Here is a 23,140-nt window from a genome sequence, read left to right as displayed (position 1 = left end):
TCTATCACCTCCTCACTCTCCCTGACCAGACGAAGGTCATCGAGCTGCAGCTCCAGTTCCGTAATGCGGTCCCTTAGGAGCTGCATCTTGATGCACTTGGCGCAGATGTAGACGTCCGGGAGGCTTGGTATTTATAGTAAAGTATGGTAAATTTTCCAGATCAGTTTTGGACCAAGATATTATGCCAAAATGTTACATTAATATAGGTATAGTAAAAGTGTTTATTGCCTTTGTTATATCTTTATTATTGAGCTCTGTTTGGCAGATTTTCTTGAGCTTTGAAGTAAGTTCTGTTGAGTTTTCCCTTTATTGCACTATGATCTATTTTCTTTGCTTGTTGATATCCCAGATACTTATATGTTTCATATTCATCCATTGGTTGTATTGTATTTTGCTGCTCTGATTTATGCTCTACTAGCACAATTACACTTTCCTTTATGTTTAATGTTCCACATTTATCTAGTTCAAAGTTCGTGTTTATATCTTTAGAAACCAGTTTTACTTGAATTAATTGCTTTAGCTTTACTGATGAAGGGAGCGTAGAATTTCAAATGGTTCATGTACAGGTGGTGTGCCAAGGTATAATTTGTTTGGTTGTCTGTGATTGATATCCTATTTTTGTCCCGATTCAGTAAATTAGAGAGCAGGTTTAAAGCGAGACAAACCATAGATGGTGGAGAGCGTGCCCTGGAAAATGCTCGGCTTATTTTGATAAAAGTTCTTTTTGGTCGATAATAGATAGGATGAGTACAGTACACCAATGCTTCATTAGATGTTGTAGAAATTTCACAATATTGGGTGTAGTTTATATATCTTAACAACTTCTATTAACCAGGTTGAAGGCAACGTCGGACCGCCTTCACGGTCTCGTGAGACTAACGGATGCCACCACCACTTCTATTAACCATGAAACTGGGACAGTCAAATGTCTTTTAGTAGTCAATATAACAACTTGAAAGATTTTTACTTTTCCACTGGGCTTGACTTAGAATTAAAGAATCTATTAACAGTTGTTCTTTACATCCTTTCATACCCTTACAGCATCCTTTCTGCTCTTCTGTATCAAATCAGTAGAAAGATGTGACATAGGATCGGAAGATATTGAATGCTTGTGGGTTGAGTTAAGAAACTAACATGACTAACATAGGGGTCTGTGATTTCTCATATTATAAACCTCAAACTGAGTGTGCCAAAGCAATGGTAACCACAAGTGGCACCTGCAACATGACATTGCTGAGGAAGGTGAAAGGAATAAATAGGCTCATCATATTGGGCATTAATGATAATGGCTAGGTCCTGGTTTTATAATTAACTCTTGAAAAACAGTTATGTAACATAACATGACTGAGTTCACTGTGAAATTAGAAAAAGAGAAGCCGAAATCCGATGTGTCGGTATTTCAGTGGAGTAAAGGAAATTACGGTGGCATGAGAGAGGATCTGGCCAGAGTTGACTGGAAAGGGACACTGGCGGGAAAGGCAGCAGATCAACAGTGGCTGGAGTTTATGCGAGAAATGAGGAATGTGCAAGACAGGTATATTCCAAAAAAGAAGAAATTTTCGAGTGGAAAAAGGATGCAACCATGGTTGACGAGAAGTCAAAGCCAAAGTTAAAGCTAAGGAGAGGGTATACAAGGAAGCAAAAATTAGTGGGAAGACAGAGGATTGGGAAATTTTTAAAACCTTACAAAAGGAAACCAAGAAGGTCATTAAGAGACAAAAGATTAACTTTGAAAGGAAGCTAGCAAATAATATCAACGAGGATACTAAAAGCTTTTTCAAATATATAAAGAGTAAAAGACAGGTGAGAGTAGATATAGGACCGATAGAAAATGATGCTGGAGAAATTGTAATGGGAGATAAGGAGATGGCAGAGGAACTGAACGAGTATTTTGCATCAGTCTTCACTGAGGAAGACATCAGCAGTATACCGGACACTCAAGGGTGGTAGGGAAGAGAAGTGTGCGCAGTCACAATTATGACAGAGAAAGTACTCAGGAAGCTGAATAGTCTAAAGGTAGATAAATCTCCTGGACCAGATGGAATGCACCCTCGTGTTCTGAAGGAAGTAGCTGTGGAGATTGCAGAGGCATTAGCGATGATCTTTCAAAAGTCGATAGGTTCTGGCATGGTTCTGGAGGACTGGAAGATTGCAAATGTCACTCCACTATTTAAGAAGGGGTCAAGGAAGCAAAAAGGAAATTATAGACCTGTTAGCTTGACATCAGTGGTTGGGAAGTTGTTGGAGTTGATTGTCAAGGATGAGGTTACAGAGTACCTGGAGGCATATGACAAGATAGGCAGAACTCAGCATGGATTCCTTAAAGGAAAATCCTGCCTGACAAACCTATTACAATTTTTTGAGGAAATTACCAGTAGGCTAGACAAGGGAGATGCAGTGGATGTTGTATATTTGGATTTTCAGAAGGCCTTTGATAAGGTGCCACACATGAGGCTGCTTAACAAGATAAGAGCCCATGGAATTATGGGAAAGTTACATACATGGATAGAATGTTGGCTGATTGGCAGGAAACAGAGAGTGGGAATAAAGGGATCCTATTCTGGTTGGCTGCCAGTTACCAGTGGTATTCCACAGGGATCAGTGTTGGGGCCGCTTCTTTTTACATTGTACGTCAACGATTTGGATTATGGAATAGATGGCTTTGTGGCTAAGTTTGCTGATGATACGAAGATAGGTGGAGGGGCTGGTAGTGCTGAGGAAATGGAGAGTCTGCAGAGAGACTTGGATAAATTGGAAGAATGGGCAGAGAAGTGGCAAATGAAGTACAATGTTGGAAAGTGTATGGTTTGCACTTTGGCAGAAAAAATAAACGGGCAGACTATTATTTAAATGGGGAAAGAATTCAAAGTTCTGAGATGCAACGGGACTTGGGAGTCCTCGTACAGGATACCCTTAAAGTTAACCTCCAGGTTGAGTCAGTAGTGAAGAAGGCGAATGCAATGTTGGCATTCATTTCTAGAGGAATAGAGTATAGGAGCAGGGATGTGATGTTGAGGCTCTATAAGGCGCTGGTGAGACCTCACTTGGAGTACTGTGGGCAGTATTGGTCTCCTTATTTAAGAAAGGATGTGCTGACGTTGGAGAGGGTACAGAGAAGATTCACTAGAATGATTCCGGGAATGAGAGGGTTAACATAAGAGGAACGTTTGTCCGCTCTTGGACTGTATTCCTTGGAGTTTAGAAGAATGAGGGGAGACCTCATAGAAACATTTTGAGTGTTAAAAGGCATGGACAGAGTGGATGCGGCAAAGTTGTTTCCCTTGATGGGGGAGTCTATTACGAGAGGGCATGACTTAAGGATTGAAGGGCGCCCTTTCAGAACAGAAATGTGAAGAAATTTTTTTAGTCAGAGGGTGGTGAATCTATGGAATTTGTTGCCACGGGCAGCAGTGGAGGCCAAGTCATTGGGTTTATTTAAGGCAGAGATTGATAGGTATCTGAGTAGCCAGGGCATCAAAGGTTATGGTGAGAAGACGGGGGAGTGGGACTAAATAGGAGAATGGATCAGCTCATGATAAAATGGCAGAGCAGTCTCGATGGGCCGAATGGCCTACTTCTGCTCCTTTGTCTTATGGTCTTATGGTCTATATTGTGATTATCTAAGTGAGTGGTGATTAATTACAAGATATTAGATGCTGTCCAAGTTGCATGCCATCTTGGTCAATGTCTCCCATCCACTACATAATGGACTGGTTGGGCACAGGAGTACATTCAGCCAGAGACTCATTCCACCGAGATGCAGCACAGAGCGTCATAGGAAGTCATTCCTGCCTGTGGCCATCAAACTTTACAACTCCTCCCTTGGAGGGTCAGACACCCTGAGCCACTAGGTTGGTCCTGGACTTATTTCCTGGCATAATTTACATATTACTATTTAATTATTTATGGTTTTATTACTATTTATTATTTATGGTACAATTGTAACAAAAACCAATTTCCCCCAGGATCAATAAAGTATGACTGTGACTATGACTACGACTACGACTACCACCACGACCACGACTACGACCATGACCACGACTACGACCATGACTACGACCATGACCATGACTACGACCACGACTACGACTATGACTATGACTAGGACACGATGTTACAATTTTATATATAGTTTTTAAACAAGTGATAGGATGACATTTTGATGGATCTTTTGTGATTCCTCCTTTAGGTAAGAGATATGTTTTACCTTCTCTCAAAGTTCAGGCACTTTTTCAAGAAAAGTATTGATATATATTAATAGGTACAGATGAAGGCAAATAATTTTTATGCCAATGATTATCAATATTATCACTACTGGTACTTTTCCAGTTGTGGGTATTTTTTGTAACGCCTTTCAGTGTATCCATTATAATTTCAAGTGTTTGCATTTCTTCAATTGTGTGAGTGCGTTCTTTTCCCTCCCCAATCCAACTGGCTTGTTGATTGTGTGTAACCTGTTTGACCGGATGTTAGATCAGAAGCACTTATCTCTGTGTTTGCTGGTAATTCTGTGCTCGGGTTGGTGAGGCTTTTGTGCATTGAATTTAGGGTACGTCCACACTACGCCGGATAATTTTGAAAACGAAGCTTTTTCTCTTCCTTTTGCCCTCCCGTCCACACTGAGCCGGCGATTTCAGCCCCCGAAAATGGAGATTTTCGAAAACGCTATCCAGAGTGAATAAATCTGAAAACACTTAATATCCGGCGTAGTGTGTACGGGGTAAACGGAGAGATTTAAAAACGTTGTCAATGACAACACCACAACAATGCTTTTTCTGCTTCTGCTTGGTACTGCGCAAGCTGTTATAACGCGCAGTCGGTGTGAACGGCGTGAGAGTTAAATTGTAAAGTGAGCTTTTTTGACTATTTAAAAACGCTGTCATGACGTGCCGGAACAGATGTTTGTTGTTTTCTTGAACGCCACCACCTAACAATTTCAGAACAGACGGACGAGACTGAAACCAGAAGGGTTAGAAATGTACTCACCAAGTACTTTGACCCATAGCTTACTGAATAAATAAGTATACTCACTTCGTCCTGTTTTCTGTCCTTGCTTGTATGGTGGTTTACCTATTTATGCAAGTACTTCTCTGACAATAGATGTGTAACAGCCTAATGTAACATTGTATGGAAATACAAGATAACGCTGATGCAGACGTTTTATACATTTAACAAGGTGCTTTATTAATGCAACAGAGTTAGTCAGTTTTTCAATGTTCGTCGTCAGCTGGGTTATACTGTCCGTGAACTCCCTGTCGGTTGCCTCCATACACTCCAGTATTTGTTTTTTTTAAGATTTAAGTCCTCCTGCGAGAGAGCCAAGAGCAATTCCTTCAAAGTTTTTCTACTCTGTAACTGGACAAACGCGCACTAAGTATTCTGTTTCCTCTTCGCTTGTTTTCTGTGTGTCCTGCGGATGCCCAGTAGGAGGAGATTCGCCCAAATAGCCGCCTGATGTGGACGGAGATATTTTGAAAAATGCTTAGTGTGGACGCCTGTCGTTTTTACTCGAAACCGGTGTTTTCAAAATTATCCGGTGTAGTGTGGACATAGCCATAGTTTCAATATCCTATATAAACCATTTTCATTCTTTCTGAACTGATAATTCTGTTTTTCTGTCTGGTGCATTTCATGTATCCACTTAGTCTGGCTTTGTATGCACCAAGCTTTTATTTCAGTGATATCTATAAACTCTATCACGCTTTCGTTAGGCTGATCATATCTTGCATGGACCTTATATTTCCTTAATTTTTTTCTTAACTTTCTTGCTCGGGTTATACTTTTATACTCACTTAGGCAAGCTATTTCTGCTCTTAAAGTTCCAATTTTGTTTTTTAATCTCTTCTGCCATTTCGGTGATATTTATTATTATTATTTTATTTGCTCAGTTTGTTGGTTCTTTGTCAGTTTTTTCATTGATTCTATTGTATTTATTTGTTCTACTGTGAATACATGGAAAAGACTAATCTCAAAGTAGTATATGGTGACCTATATGTACTTTGATAGTAAATTTCCTTTGACCTTTGAACTGCTCACTTGCACACAGCAGCCAACTCAGCAGGACTTACCTTAATGTGTTCCTTTCGTATGTCGAGCTGATCGCACATTGATATAAAATGCTCCAGGTTACTTTCATCCAGCAGTAGGTAGACAGGGATTGTTCGTTTGTTGGAAGCTTCCAGCAAATCACAGAGTATGTCTATGTCAGTGAATAGATCCATCACAATCGCAATCAGCTGAGGACGATAGAAAGGGAAGCCGTTGTTATATTAAGGTGATAAGACATGGGAACAGAATTAGGTCATTCGGCCCATCAACTCTGCTCCACTATTTGGTCAAGGCTGATTTATTCTCCCTCTCAACCCTATTTTCCTGCCTTCTCCCTCCAACTTTTGACAACCTGACTAACCCAGAACCTATCACTCTCTGCTTTAAATATACTCAAAGACTTGGCATCCACAGCCATCTGTGGCAATGCATTCCACAGATTCAATACCCTCTGGCCAAAGGAATGCCTCCTCATCTCTGTTCTAAAGGGATGTCCCTCCATTCTGAGCTCTGCCCTGTGGTCCTAGACTTTCTCAGTGTAGGACCATCCTCTCCATATCCATTCCATCCATTCAATGTCCGATAGATTTCAATGAGATCTCCCTCATTCTTCTGAATTCCAGTAGGTACAGACCCAGAGCCATCAAATGCTTCTCAAATGCTAACCTTTCCATTCCCAGGATCATGCTTACGAACCTCCTCTGAACCCTCTCCAATGCCAGCACATCGTTTCTCAGGTAACAGGCTCAAAACTGCTCACAATACTCCATCTGTGGCCTGACCAAGGCTTTACAAAGCCTCAGTATTGCATCCTTTTAATATTTGCATGTTCTTCTGGTGAAAGAAAAATATTATTACGGAAAGTAGAGGCGTGTTCTGCAGTGTATCCAGCAATGAAATTTTTAGTAAGACACACAAAATGCTGGAGGAACTCAGCAGGTCAGGCAGCATCAATGGAGAGAAATAAACAGCTGACGTTTGGGGCCAAGACCCTTCATCAGGGCCCTTAAATAAACGTTTATTGAGTGCACACCCAGAGAATTTCCCCCAGGGTGGAAATGGCTAATATGAGGGGCTATAATTTTAAGGTGATTGGAGGAAAGTATGGCGGGGGAGTTGTCAAATGTAGGTTTTTTTACACAGAGAGTGGTGTGTGCATGGACTCTCTGCCGGGGTGGTGATGGAGGCAGATACATTCGTAACATTTAAGACACTCTTAGTAAGGCACATAGATGAGAGAAAAATGAAGGACTATGTCGGAGGGGAGGGTTGGGTTGATCTTAAAGAGTAGGTTAAAAGGGTCAGCACAACATTGTGGGCTGAAGGGCTTGTACTGTGCTGCAATGTCCTACGTTCTATGTTTCTGAATAGTTTCCAACTATGTATCTGGAACAAAATGGGCTCTGTCCGTTTGAAAACAATACAAGGGAGCAACGATAAGACAATTGCAGCAACACAGAGAAAACATCCTCAGAACTCTTGATGGATTTTATTCTCTTTGAAGCAGAGAACGGTCTCAGAACACAGTCCTTGAACCACACCAAGTTTCTGCCACCGTCTCCCCTTGTCCCCGCCCCTGCCTTGCCCTCTTCTTCCTCTCCTTGTGGCCTTTCGTAAGAACGCAATGGAATGTAAGTGTTTGGCAAGGACCCTTGTTATTCATTATTTATACAAATGATTTAGATGCAAATGCACAAGCCTTGATAAATTGTGACATGACACATTAGACCATAGGTCATAGAACAGTACAACACTGTACAGGACCTTCAGACCACGATGTTGTGACAACCTTTTAACCTACGCTAAGATCAATCGAATCCTTCCTTCCTACATAGCCCTCCATTTTTCTACCATCCATGTGCCAATCTAAGATTTTCTTAAGTGTCCCTAACTTATCTGCCTCTACTACCACCCCTGGCAGGGAGTTTTCCCACTCATCACTCTCTGTGTATCGTTGATAGTGAAGAGGGTTATCATAGATGATGAGGAGATTGTGGTCTGATCAGTTAGGGAGATGGGCTGAGGACAGGCTAATGGGTTTCAATACAGGTAACTGTGAGGTGTTGGATTTCAGGAAATGAAACCAATGCAGGACTTGCACCATAAATGGCAGGGTATAGAGAGTATTATAGATTAGAGGAACCTAGGAGTGCAAATGCATAGTTCATTGAACGAGGCACCACAGTTAAACAGAGTGGTGAACAGCGACTCTTTTGCTTGTGTCTTCAGAAACGGCTCTATTTCCATCTTTAATATCTCTATTTTTCCCTTTCAGGGTTCTCTTGAAGACCCTGACCTGGAGTTACACGCTGACTACGGCTCTTTGCGGGAATGGGACCCACTCTCGGGGTTTCACGACTGGCTGTTACTCGGCACGCCAAGGGCTCGGCCTGAGAGCTCAGCTCGCCTTCGGAGGGCCAAGATTTCATGCCTCTGGAGACGGGCGGATCGAAGGTCGGTGTCCGGGCAGGAGACTGGTGTGTTGTGGGAGATGGAAGGTCTAAGACTGTGTGCCCAGAGACCCAAGATCTTTGGGCACAGAGCTTGGAAAAAGCAATGCAATGGACTTTTAACATCGTATCCCAGCGAATTGTTTGTTATATCTCCCCTCTCGCTGTGAAATGGAGATGCCTCTTTCTCCCTTATTAGGGAGAGAGAGAGCCTGTGGTATGTCAAATACTGGGTGAACAAGTAGTCATTGGGGTACTGCAAGTCTGTGTCTTTGCTCATGCTTGAGTGTTCGGTGGGGGGTGCCGATGCTTTTCTTTCGCTGGTGGGGAGAGGGGGATCGTTGCTTACTGCTGCTTACATGCGGGAGGGGAGAGCTGGGGGGGGGACTTTGGGGTTCTAATATTTAATTGTCGTTCATTCTTTGGGGCACTCCTCTGTTTTCATGAATGGTTGTGAAGCAAAACCATTTCAGGATGTATATTGTATACATTTCCCTGACATTAAATGTACCTTTGAGACCTTTGAAATAGTCAGTTAGCATGCTGACCTTCATCAGTCAGGGCATCGAGTTCAGGGTAGGGACATTACATCGCAGTTATTTAAGTTGTTGGTGGGGCCACACTATGCACCTGTTATACGAAAGATGTGGTTAAAATGGAAAGAGTGCAGAAAAGATTTAGGAGGAAGCTACCCAGACTAGAAGTCCTGAGTTAAAGGGAGAGGCTAGGTCTTATTCCCTGGGAAGCAGGAGAACAAAGGGTGACCTTACAGAGGCTTATAGAATCACGAGGGGAGTAAACAAAGGGTAGGGGAGACCAAAACTGGGGGGGGGGGGGCATAGATTTAGGGTGAGAAGGCAATGATTTAAAAAAGACCAAGAGGCAAATTTTCCATGGAGAGTCAGGCGAGCACTCTCACAGCACTGAGGCTGATGCTAAGGCTGAGGGGAGGATGAGGCTGAGGGGAGGATGAGGGGAGACTGAGGCTGAGGGGAGGGTGAGGCTGAGGGGAGACTGAGGGGAGGATGCTGAGGCTGAAGGGAGGGAGAGGTTGAGGGGAGGCTGAGTCTGAAGGGAGGATGAGGGGAGGCTGAGGCTGAGGGGACGCTGAGGGGAGGGTGAGGCTGAGGGGTGGATGAGGATGCTGAGGGGAGGATGAGGGGAGGCTGAGGCTGAGGGGAGGCTGTCTGAGGGGAGGCTGAGTCTGAAGGGAGGATGAGGGGAGGCTGAGGCTGAGGGGAGGCTGAGGGGAGGGAGAGGTTGAGGGGAGGCTGAGTCTGAAGGAAGGATGAGGGGAGGCTGAGGCTGAGGGGATGCTGAGGGGAGGGTGAGGCTGAGGGGAGGGTGGGGCTGAGGGGAGGATGAGGCTGAGGGAAGGATGAGGCCTGAGGGGAGGCTGAGGCCTGAGGGGAGGATGAGGCCTGAGGGGAGGCTGTGGCCTGCTCCAGCTGCTCTGGCCTTTGTGTCTATGGACTCACTTTCGCTCTGAATGCTGTTGCCTGCTTTGATAGGTTGCGCGTTTTGTGTTTATTTCTCATCGGGTGTTTGTTAGTCTTTTTGAAAGGGTTCTTTTTGGTTTCTTTGTCTTGTGGCTGCCTGTAAGGAGACAAATCTCAAGGTTGTATAATTTATATATACTTTGACAATAAATATACTTTGAACTTTGGTTAACATATGGGTTGATCTTGCAGAGGAAGTGGTTCAAGCAGATACAACAGTAAGAGTTAAGGAGCACCTGGACAGACTCATGGAGGCACAGGGCTCAGAGGGTTATGGGCCGTGTACAGGAGTGGGAGTGCACTGTGTTAGGCTGTAGGGCCTGTATCCATGCTGTACTGCTCTGTCACTCTTTGGTATAACACACAAAACACGGCAGGTCAGGCAGCATCTGTGGAAAGAAGCAGACAGACAACGTACCGGTCAAGACTCTTCACCTGAACGGATGAAGGGTTCCAGAGGAAGGGTCTCGACCTGCAACGTCAATGGCCCATCTCCCTCCATAGATGCTGCCTAATCTGCTGAGTTCCTCCAGCACTTTGTGTGTTTTTGTACAGTGCCCAGTGCAATGGTCACCTACCTACAAGGAAGATATAAAAAAGATTGAAAGAGTGCAGAGAAAATTCACAAGGATCGTGCCAGGACTTGAGGACCTGAGTTAGAGGGAAAGACTGAATAGGTTAGGGTTTCATTCCACAGAGCGTAGGAGAATGAGGGGAGATCTGATAAGATGTATACAATCATGAGGGACATAAATAGGATAACTGCAAGCAGGCCTTTTCCACTGAGGTTGGGTGAGACTAGAACTAGAGGACATGGGTTAAGGGAGAAAGGTGAAATGTTTAAGGGAAAGATGAGGGGGAACTTCTTCCCTCAGGGAGTGGTGAGAGTGTGGAACAAACTGCCAACAGAAGTGGTGGATGGGGGCTCGATTTCAACTCTCAAGAGAAAGTTGAATAGGTACATGGATAGGAGGGGTAGGGAAGGCTTTGGTCCGGATGCAGATCGATGGAACTAGGAAGGTGAATAGTTTGGCACGGACTAGATGGGCTGAAGAGCCTGTTTCGATGACTCTATATGACTGTTTTACTGTATGTGCAATGAAACACTTACTTGCCACAGCATCACAGGCACACAACATTATTTAAACCGCATTCACGAGAAGATCATAAATTATACACAATTTTTACGGAACACACAATGAGTACAGAAAAAGCCTATTTTGTCCAAAGTGATCACGGTGTTGCTGAACGGTAATGTTTAGGGTTTAACAGATACATAACGCTGGAGGAACTCTAAAAGGTAGGCAGTGTCTATGGAGAGGAAAGAAATGGTTGATTAGGGTTTAGCCAGTCAGTCAAGAGCCGAACGGTTGAAGGGAAGTCATTGTTCCTGAATGTTTCTGTACACTACCCAGCAACCTGCCCTTCAAAATAAATATCCATTGTACTTTAATTTCACAGGCTCTCTCCTAGGTTAATGTAACATGATTAATGGTGAGCAAACTACAGATATCCCACCTCTCCCAGAAGTTCTGGGAGTCTCCCGCATATTGATAGTGGCTCCCTGATGCCCGCAAATTATATACAATATCCCGTAAATCGATTTTTTTTGAGAGAGAGAGACAGAGGCAGAGAGACAGAGAGAGCACACACCATGGCAGAGTGTTCCAAAAAGAGAAAATATAAAATGTACGTCACCCCAGACTACACTAAAGTGTACCTCTGCCTAATAGGGGTCAAAAATAATGACAGTGTTGCTCACTGCACTGTTTGCAACAGTGACTTTTCTATTGCCCATGGTGAGTTAAGACTGTAAAAGACATGTTGAGGTGAGTTTAACAGGTGTCATTTGTTCATTAGCATTGCTAACGTTATTTAAACTAGCCGGCTAGTTGCTAAGGAGCTACTGTATTGCAGACATCCCACCTCTCCCGGAAGTTCCGGGAGTCTTCCGCAATTTGATGGCACTACCTCCCTGAAATGAGTTTTTGCAGGGTGGGATGTCTGAAACTAACATATGACTTTGAAATGTTAGAGCAGGGGTTCCCTTCCCAACCTGAAGTCCACGCACGGCATGGTTAATAAAACTATAAGATATAAGAGCAGAATTCAGCCATTTGGCCCATCGAGTCTGCTCTGCCATTTCATCATGGCTGATCCAATTTCCCTCTCAGCCCCCAATCTCCTGCCTTCTCCCCGTATCTGTTCACACCCTGACTAATCAAGAATATATCAACTCCTGCCTTAAATATACCCAATGACTTGGCCTCCACACCCACCTGGGCAACATATTCTACAAATCCACCACTCTCTGGCTACCAAAATTCCTCCCCATCTCCATTCTAAAAGGATGCGCCTCGATTCTGAGGCCGTGTCCTCTAGTCGTAGACTCCCCCACTATAGGAAACATCCCCTCCACATCCACTCTATGGAGGCCTTTCAACATTCAATGAGTAATGGTAGGCTTAGAAAAGGTTGGGAACCCCATTGCTTGAGGAAGTTGCTAAGAAATTCAAGGTTCGAGATTCAAGATTGTTTGAGGTTATTTCCTGTACACAAGTGTAAAGAACAAAATAATTGTTACTCAAGATCCAATGCAGCATAATAAAAGATAAAAAGCACAATAATGAAAAAATATAGTTACATGTGATAGCTTTATATACAGTGCCATAAAAGTATTCACCTTGGAAGTTTTCATCTTTTATTGTTCTACAACATTGAATCACCATGGATTTAATTTGTCTTTTTTTGACACTGATCAACAGAAAGACTCTTTTGTGCCAAAGTGAAAACAGATCTCTACAAAGTGATATAAATTAATTACAAATATAAAACACAAAATAATTGATTGCATATGTATTCACCCTCCTTTAATATGACACACCAAATATCACTGGTGCAGCCAATTGATCTTAGAAGTCACGTAATTATTTAAGTGGAGATCTGGTTTTGGAGACCCATGTGCAGTCAAGGTGTTTCAATTGATTGTAGTAAAAATACACCTGTACTGTATCTGGAAGGTCCAACTGCTTGTGAGTCAGTATCCTGGCAAAAACTACACCATAAAGACAAAAGAACATTCCAAACAACTCATGTTATTGAAAAGCACAAGTCAGGAGATGAATACAAGAAAACTTCCAAGTCACTAAATATCCCTTGGAGTACAGTTAAGTCAATCATCAAGAAATGGAAAGAATATGGCACAGCTGTAAATCTGCCTAGAGCAGGTCATCCTCAAAAACTGAGCGACCGTGCAAGAAGTGAATGAGGCCACCAAGAGACCAATGACAACTCTGGAGGAGTTACAAGCTTCAGTGGCTGAGATGGGAGAGACTGCGCATCCAACAACTGTTGCCCGGGTGTTTCACCAGTCACAGCTTTGTTGGAGAGTGGCAAAGAGAAAGCCACTGTTGAAAAAAACTCACATGAAATCTTGGCTAGAGTTTGCCAGAAGGCATGTGGGAGACTCTGAGATTAGTTGGAAGAGGGATGAAACCAGAACTGAGCTTTTTGGTCATCAAACTAGCACTATGTTTGGTGTATGCCAAACACTGCACATCATCAAAAACAGACCATCCCTACCATGAATCATGCTATGAGGATGCTTCACTGCAGCAGGCCCCGGAAGGCTTATGAAGGTAGATGGTAAAATGAATGCAGCAAAATACAGGGAAATCCTGGAGGAAAACCTGATGCAGTCTGCAAGAGAAATGCAACTTGGGAGAAGATTTGTTTTCCAGCAAGACAATGACCTTAAGAATAAAGCCAAAGTTACACAGGAATGGCTTAAAAACAACCAAATTAATATCCTATAGTGGCCAGACCTCAATCCAATTGAGAATTTGTGGCTGGACTTGAAAAGGGCTGTTCAGTCACGAACCCCATGCATTCTGACAGAGTTTGAGCAGTTTTGTAAAGAAGAATGGAGGAAAAACTGCAGTGTCCAGATGTGCAAAGACTCCACACACACTCAAGGCTGTAATTGCTGCTAAAGGTGCAGCTACTAAATACTGACTTGACAGGGCTGAGTAATTATGCAATCAATTATTTTGTGCTTAATAATTATAATAAGTTTATACAAATTTGCAGAAATTTGTTTTCACTTTGACATGAAAGAGTCTTTTCTGCTGATCAATGTCAAAAAAGCCAAATTAAATCCACTGTGAATCACTTTTGTAAAACAATAAAACATGAAAACTTCGAAGGGGGGTGAATACTTCTCATAGGCACTGTACAAAGATCGCCTGACAGGAAATGATAAAGTAGTGGTGGTGGGTGGAGGTATGGATTACCCTACTTCTTTCATCCCACGAGTTGATAGAATTTGTTAATGTCACAGTCAAATCCAATCAAAGAGAAGTATGCATTGGGGAGATTTTTGAATACAGTATGTCACATACTTTCGCCAACGTCAACGTATGGTGGAGTTTCCTATTATGTTGAATTTCTGGAATAGTTGGTCTACAGTTCAATGCAGGCGCAGAATTTGCAACTGGATTTATCAAAGGTGTGAAATGATGATGTGGAATGTGTCCACCGATTGAGCAATGAAAGCGAATCGAGGATGAAGGATCATCATTATTCATCGTGTACATTTTACACATGTCAGGAATTTGCTGTGGTGTGTTGCTGCGATATACAGCAAAAAGCAACATTCAGCAATTCGAAAGGTTAAGGTTTCACATGAAAGATAAAGTTAGAGGTTAAAGTATAGCTATGGAATAAAACGTGCCTAAATACCTGCATCTATTTGCAGTGTAAACAGTATTATAAGAAGGGATTTGAAGTGTTTACAGTGCAGTGACTGGGGTAATAGAGGGGGTGAGGGAGGGGGTTAACTAGAATGATTGATCAGACTGACTGCCTGGGAGAAAAAACTTTTAAGATGGTGTAAAGTTTTTGTTTTAAGAGCCCTGTAGCACTTTTCAGAAGGGAGCATTTGGAAAAGACATTTCATAGGGTGGGTAATATCTGCAATGATTTTTCCTGCCCCCTTCTTTGTCTTGGACACATACAAGTCCTGCAGTGATTGTAGACTGCAGACAAAGACCTTTTATGCTGACCTGACAGTACACAGATTTCACAATATCCACCACAGTCATAGAGAAGATGCTCCCAGAGATCTGTTGTTATGGAGTTGCAGATTTAGACTGGGAAAGCTTACCGAGCAAGAGGCTTGATGTTAGAGTGTGATTATGCCCACTGGCTGTATCATGGTCTGGTATGGGAACACCAATGCCTTTGAATGGAAAATCATACAAAAGGTAGTGGATTCAGTCCAGTACGTCACAGGTAAAGCTCTCCTGACCATTGAGCACATCTACATTAAAAATGCTGTCATAGGAAAGCAGCATCCATCATCAGAGGTCCCCACCAACCAGTCATGCTCTCTTCACGCTGCTGCCATCAAGTTGAAAGTACAATAGCCTCAGGACTCACACCACCAGGTTCAAGAACAGTTGCTACCCCACAACCATCAGTCTCTTAAACAAAGGGGGATAACTACACTCATTTACCCCTTCATTGAAATGTTCCCACAACCAATGATCTCACTTTAAGGACTCTTTATCTCATTATCTCATGTTCTTGTTACTTATCACTGTCTGTTTATATTTGTATTTGCACAGTTTGCTGTCTTCGGCACTCTGGTTGATCTTTCATTGATCGGTTATAGTTACTATTCTATAGATTTATTGAATGTGCCCACAGGAAAATTAATCTCAGGGTGACATACAGGTACTTTGATAATAAAATTTACCTTGAACTTTAAAACCCTTTCAAAAAGTGTCCAGAATGGGCTCATTTGTGGGAAGAACTGCACCGGAGTGACGTGGTGACACATGCGGTTAAATTTGTGATCTCTCCTCGCCAGCATTCCCAGGTTCAACCCCTATCTTGGCTGCAGTCTGTTGCACGCTCTCCCTGCAACCCTGTGTTTTTTCTCTGGGTGCTCTCGTTTCCTCACACATCCCAAAGGTGAATGGTTAACTAGTCACTGTCAAGTGCTTATTATTGTCATGCTAACTGAGTGAAGAGCTTTTATCTGCTTTGTAGAGCTCTCTATACACTCATGACTCTGTGGCCAGGCACGGATCAAATACCATCTATAAATTTGCCAACGACACACTCAGTGTCAGTAAGACCAAGGAATTGATTGTGGACCAGAAAGGAGAAGTCGAGCGAACACACACACCAAGGGACCAGAACTGGAAAAGGTGAGCAGTTTCAAATTCCTGGATGTCAACATCTCTGATGATCTACCCTGGGGCTAATATATTGATGCACTTACAAAGAAGGCTATATCTCTATATCAGTGTCTATGTCTCATTAGGAGTTTGAGAAGACTTGGTATGTCACTGAAGACTCTCGCAAATTTCTATAGATGGTACTGTGGCGAGCAATCTAACTAGTTGTATCACCGTCTGGTATGGACAGGCCATGCACAGTGTTGGAAAAAAGCTACAGAAAGTTATAAATTCTGCCAGGTCAATCATGGGCAATAGTCTTCCCCAGCAATGAGGATACCTCCAAAAAGTGATTCTCAGAAAGGCAGTATCTATCATTAGGAACCCCCATCACCAGAACATGCCCTCTTTGCATTGTTACCATCGACGAAGAGGGACAGGAGCTTGGAGACACGAACTCAACATTTCAGTAACAGCTTCTTCAACAGCAAGACTGCAGAAGGTTCAGAGGATTGGAGACTTAGCCAGCTCCTCCCCACCACTGAGGATACATTCAAGGTGTGGTGACTGAAGAAAGTGCCATCCATCGCAAAGGGCCCTCACCATCTGGGTCGTCCCGCTTCTCATTGCTTCCATCAGGGAGGGGGGACAGGAGCCCGAAGACACACACTCAGTGATTCAGGAACAGCTTCTTCCCCTCTGCCATCAGATTTCTGAATGGTCCATCAACACTACCTCACCATTCCTTTTCATTTGTTCTATTTATTTAATTATTATCTTAAAATAGACAAACAAATACTGCTGCATCAAAACAGCAATTATTTTTTCAGCTAGCGAGGAGGGGTGCTCCCAGAACTGGCAAAGATAGAAACCTGTGGGTCCTAGAAGCGGGCAGCAGAGAGTTCCGCCTATCAGACTGACTGGCGATGTTCTAGGGGTATGTACATGGCCGGGTAATCGTGGAAGAGGGAACACATGGTGTCCATGGGTACCATGGAGGTATTCTGGGACTGTTGGGCACCCACAGGGGGTAAATGCCATCCTTAACAGGGTTGGGAACATTTTAATTTAGTTTTGCATTAGTGATTGTGCTATTCAGAATAGGTTTAACATCACCAGCATATGTTGTGAAATTTGTTGTTTTGCAGCAGCAGCACATTGTAATACGTAATAATAAAAAACTATAAATTACAATAACATATGTAAATAAAATAAAATTAAATTAATAGTGCAAAAAGATTTAAAAAAGCAGTGGGTTCATTGTCCGTTCAGAAATCTGAAGGCAGAGGGGATGAAGCTGTACCTAAAACGTTGAGTGTGTGCCTTCAGTCTCCTGTAACTCTTCCCTGCTGGTAGCAATGAGAAGAGGACATGTCCTGGGTGATGGGTGTCTCTGTGATTGTTATAGAATGTATTTTGTAATGAACGTATTTTCTGTAAAGCCTTCTAGAAGTCAGTGATAAAATATCTGATTTTGATTCGGGAGGGCGGGAATGGGACAGGTGTGAGAGTCAACCCCATGGCCCAAAGAGCTTCGTGGTTTTATTATACTGTATTTAATCCGGAGGTCGATAGGTTCTTGATTAGTCAGGGCCTCAAAGGTTACGGGGAGAAGCAGGAGAATGGGGTTCAGAAAGATAGTAAATTAGCCTTGATGGAATGACGGAGCAGACTCGATGGGCTGGATTCTGCTCCTGTGTCCTATGATCTACAAGAACCCAAGCCACACCGGGATCTGGCTGCGTGCTACACGAATGCAAGTATGCTCACTCTATGGTGTACCTACCGTCCTGGCTTTGTTCAGCAGGCTCCGGATGGTGTCCTTGATGCTGTGGCTTTTGTCCCTCTGGAAGATGATCTGGGACTCGGAGGGCAGGCAGACAGCTCTCGGGGGTTTGGACCAGCCCAGGTCGAGGAGCGGCGCCTCCGAGTCCGTCTGCACGGGGAAGTAGGTGGCCGAGGTGAGCTCCGACACCTCGTCACCCTCGCTGTTGCTTTGGCGGCTGCCCTTTTCGCGGAGCTCCGCCGTGGGGCTTGGCAGCCTGGCAGCTCCACTCCGGCTTATGTAGTCGATCTCCAATTGGGACAGGAAACCCAGCTCCCTCTCGTCAGCCAGCGTTCGCTGGTAACCCGGGACTCCGGACTCCAGCAGCGCGTCGGTGGCCAGTCTGGCCGCTTCACTGTGACTGAGCTCCAGCGCGGAGCTCTGCCTCCAGGAACATTTCACTTCCTCTAGCCTCTGACACAGTTTGCCCAGCGGTTTGCGGTACGCGGGCTTCTGCAACGAGGTGGCATCAAAACTACCGTTAACGTTCATCGTGGAAACCAGCGGCTCCTGATGCCTCCAGCTCCTGATCCAGGACTTACCACCCGGGAAGACCTGTCACTTCCTCGACAGGTGATCAGTCTGAGCATCTCCAGAATCCAGCAACTCGCTCCTCTACCAATGGCTGTGAGCGGCACCGAGCCCCACCTGCACCTGTTACCCAAGCAGCCAATCACAGCTCCACCGCAGGGCAGGTATCGGGTGCTATGTGAATGCAAGCCCACGTCCAGAGATACACCCCAAAGCTGCCGCACAAATTGACAGGGTTGTTAAGAAGGCCTTCAATACTAGGGATATTGAATTCAAGAGCCACGAGGTAATGTTGCAGCTCTATAAAACTCCTTTAGATCACACTTCGAGTATTGTGTTCAGCTCTGGTCGCCTCATTATGGGAAGGACGTGGAAGCTTTAGAGAGGGTGCAGAGGAGCTTGACCAGGAGGCTGCCTGGATTAGAGAACATGTTTTATGAGGATAGGTTGAGTGAGCTAGGGCTTATCTCTTTGGAGCAAAGGGTTATGAAATGTGACATGGAAGAGGCATACATGATGATCAGAGGCACAGACAGAGTGAACAGCCAGAGGCAGTGTCCTCTGGGTGAAAATGGCCACTACAAGATGGCCTAATTTTAAGGTAATTGGTGGAATGTATGGGGGGGGGGGTGTCAGCGTCCTTGCACAGGGAAAGGTGAGTGGAATGCTTTGCCAGGGGTGGTGGTAGAGGCATTTAAGAAGCACCTGGATAAGCACATGGATTGTACGTGGGAGGGAAGGATTAGATCGATTTCAGTATAAGTTCAAAGGTCGGCACAACATTGTGGGCCAAAGGGCCTGTACTGAGCTGTGGTGATCTATTTCTTCCGGCACCTACCATTCTTGGTAGCCTCTGGATGGTGACCTTGATGGTGGCTCCTGTGTCTTGACAGTGGCTTGCCCAGCTCCAGATAACAATAAGTTGGAGAGGGTGCAGTTCCAATGCACAGGGACACAAGAGGTCGGAGAGAATAGTAGACACTTCCCAGGCACAGGCCTCTCCACTACGGACAGCATCTACAAGAGGTAGATCATACTGCCTATCATCTCCCTCTGGGTCCCTCCTCCTCCCCTTTCTCCTATGGTCCATTCTTCTGTCCTATCAGATTCCTTCCTCTTCAGCCCTTTACCTTGCCTACCTACCCAGCTTCTCCTATCACCTTCTAGCTAGTCTTTCTTCTCCTCCCCCCTGACATTTTATTCTGGCATTTCCCCCCCTTCATTTCCAGTCTGCAAGAAGAGACTCGAACAGAAACATTGACTGCTTATTCATTTCCATAGATGCTGCCTGTTTTTTGTTGCTTTGGATTTTCAGCAACAGCTGAGTTTCTCCTGTTTATGATCTACAAGGGGCTCTACCTCAAGAAATAGCAAGGATCCCCCCCCATCTGGGCCGTGACCTTTTCTCACTGCTACCTTTGGACATGAGGTACAGACAGACACCTGAAGTCTCACCCCACTAAGTTCAGGAGCAGCTACAAATGACCTGCACAACCCAAACCCAATCTTCAGCAACAGTCCATTACTGTAGACTTCAAGTTCTTCAAGCTTATTAGCATTCAGCTGTGTACATGTTCACCACCAAATGATTAGCAAATACTAAGGTGCATTCATGTCACAAGTTAAAACTAAACAGTATAATGCTACTGGTGCTTCATACGTGATGAGACCAGGTGGTGGCAGGGAGTTCAGTAGTCTCACGGCCTGGGGGAAGAAGCCGTTTTCCATCCTAACAGTTCTTGTCCTAATGCTACAGTAACTCTAGCCCAATGGTAGGGGATCAAAGAGATTGTGGGGCGGGTGGGAGGGATCCGTGACAATTGACTTGTCCCTGATTGTGTCTTTTTTTGCACTATGGTCTTGTTTTTATTGCCTTTTTCCTCTCTCTTCAGTGTTGAAAAATTGATGTATAATTTATGTTTAGTGTGTTGTCTGTACCTACGTACCTGTGATGTTGCTACAAGCGAGTTTTTCATTGTATCTGTAACTCACTGTACCTGTGCATATGTCAATAAACTTGACTTAATTCAGTTTAAAGTAAATTTGTGATCGAAGTATGTATATTTTATCATATATTATCCTGTGATTCAATTCTTTGCAGGCCTTTACATGAAAAATAAAGAAATACATTAGAAATTATGAAAAATTATACATGAAGAAAGACTGACAAAAAACTAATGTGCAAAATCAAGATCAGAATTGTGTTTAATATCATTGGCATACGCTGTGAAATTTGTTGTGTTACAGCAGAAGTACAGTACAATACCTAAGATACATTATAAAGTACATAAGAAATATATATAAAAATTAAATAGGTAGTGCAAAAACAGCAAAATAATGACATAGTGTTCACGGGTTCATCATCTATTCAGAAATCTGGTCTGCGGACAGGAGAAACTGTTGCTCGCAACAGTGTTGCTGGGACGAGAGGGCTTGAGTTATTAGGAGATGTTGGATAGGTTATGACCTCCATCCCTTTGAGTGTAGGATGCTGAGGGGTGACCTTACAGAAGTTTATAAAATCATTGATGAGGTGAACAGTCACAGTCTTTTTCCCTGGGTAGGGGATCGTAAAATTACAGGGCAGAGCTGTAAGGTGAGAGGAGAATGATTTAAAGGGGACATGACGGTTAATAAAAATTCATCAAGCTATACAGCATGGAAGCAGTCTATTCAGCCCAACTCACCTATGCTGACTATGTTGTCTGATTGAGTTATTCCATTTCCATACATTTGGCCCATCTACCTTTCCTGTCCATGAACCCATCACATTGTAATTTTATCCACCTTTACCACTTCCTCTGGCAGCTCTTTACAAAGACTTAATACGCTTTGTGCCAAAGCAGCTTAGCACCCTGATCAACCTTGAGATTCATTTTCTTGTGGGCATACTCAATAAATCCATAATAGAATAACACCCATAACAGAATCAATGGAAGACCAGCCAACTTGGGCATTCAACCAGAGTGCAGAAGACAACAAACTGTGCAAATATAAAAAGAAAGAAATAACAATAATAAATAAGTAAGCAGTAAGTATTGAGAACATGAGATGAAGTCCTTGAAAATGAATCCATTGGTTGTGGGAACATTTCAATGACTGGGCAAGTGAACTCGAGTGAAATTATCCCCTCTAGTTCAGCAGCCTGATGGTTGAGGAGTAATAACTGTTCCTGAACTTGGTGATGTGAGTCCTGAGGCTCCCGTATCTTCTTCCTGGTGGTAGCAAGGTGAAGAGAGTATGGCCTGTGTGGTAGAGGTCCTCTCATTTTCCTTTGCTTCATAGAGAACAGCCTTAGCTAGCTCATCCTACCTTCATCATTTGCCTGCACTGCATTTTCTCTGTAATCTTAACTCTTTATTCTATTATTGCTTTTCCCGTGAATTAGCTCAATGCACTGATATATCGCAAATGTCACTCCAATCTTCAAGAAAGGAGAGAGGCAGAAGAAAGGAAACTATAGGCCAATTACTCAGACCTCAGTGGTTGGGAAAATGCTGGAGTCGATTGTTAAGGTTGTGGTTTCCTCAAGAGAAAATCTTGTCTGACAAATTTCTTGGAATTCTTTGAAAAAATAACAAGTAGGATAGACAAAGAAGATTGGGTTTATGTTGCGTACTTGGATTTTCAGAAGCCTTTGACAAGATGCCACACATGAGGATTCTTATCAAGTTTTGAGCCCATGCTATTACAGGGAAGATTCTAGCATGGATAGAGCAATGGCTGTTTGGCAGGAGCAAGGATTGGGAATAAGAGGAGCCTTTTCTGGTTGGCTTCCATTGATCAGTGGTATTCCACAGAGGTCTGGCCGTGAATGATTCTTTTTACGTTATATGTCAATGATTTGGATGATGGAATTGATGGCTTTGTTGCAAAGAAATAAACGGTAGACAATTTTCTAAATGGAGAGAAAATACAAAAATTTGAGGCATAAAAGGATTTGGGAGTCCTTGTGCAGAATTCCCTAAAGGTTAATTTACAGGTTGAGTCTGTGGTGAGGAAGGCAAATTAGACTAGATTAGATTATGAGGACACACAGTCCTCTTTTATTGTCATTTATTAATGCATGCATTAAGAAATGATACAATGTTTTTCCAGAATGATATCACAGAAACATGACAAACCAAGACTGAAAAACTGACAGAAACCACGTAATTATAACATATAGTTACAACAGTGCAAAGCAATACAGTAATTTGATAAGAACAGACCATGGGCACGGTAAAGTCTCAAAGTCTCTCGAAAGTCCTATCATCTCACACAGGCGGTAAACCTCCAGTGCCGCAAACTTGCCGATGCAGCATCCCAGAAGCATCTGACCACACTCCGACTCTGTGTCTGTCCGAAAACTTCGAGCCTCTGACCAGCTGTCTGACACCGAGCACTGAGCACCATCTCTGCCGAGCGCTTCGACCGCAGCCCCGGCAACAGGCAATAGGCAAAGCCAAGGATTTGGGGCCTTCCACTCCAGAGGTTCTCGATCGCACAGTAGCAGCAGCAGCGAAGCAGGCATTTCAGAAGTTTCTCCAGGTGTTCCTCCATGCTTCTCACAGCTGTCTCCATCAAATCAGGATTGTGCACAGTACCCTACTTCACAGGTAC

The 23,140-nt window shown here is 43.6% G+C and overlaps 1 protein-coding gene across 1 annotated transcript in view; it reads right to left on the bottom strand.

Moving 5' to 3' along the window:
• Positions 1–18,499, bottom strand: part of fam83c (family with sequence similarity 83 member C) — a 58,462-nt gene extending 39,963 nt beyond the window's left edge. Inside the window, exons 1-2 of the mRNA XM_072279875.1 lie at positions 17,969–18,499; positions 6,069–6,236 (exon numbers count right to left, since the gene is read on the bottom strand). Coding sequence (XP_072135976.1) covers positions 6,069–6,236; positions 17,969–18,499 — 699 coding nt within the window. The remainder of the gene's footprint in view (positions 1–6,068; positions 6,237–17,968) is intronic.
• Between the last annotated feature and the right edge of the window lie 4,641 nt (positions 18,500–23,140).

Source organism: Mobula birostris, chromosome 2, assembly GCF_030028105.1.
Source record: "Mobula birostris isolate sMobBir1 chromosome 2, sMobBir1.hap1, whole genome shotgun sequence".
Taxonomy (NCBI): Eukaryota; Metazoa; Chordata; class Chondrichthyes; order Myliobatiformes; family Myliobatidae; genus Mobula; species Mobula birostris.
Note: the sequence above shows the minus strand (reverse complement) of the source record. Positions and strands in the feature narration are given on the sequence as shown.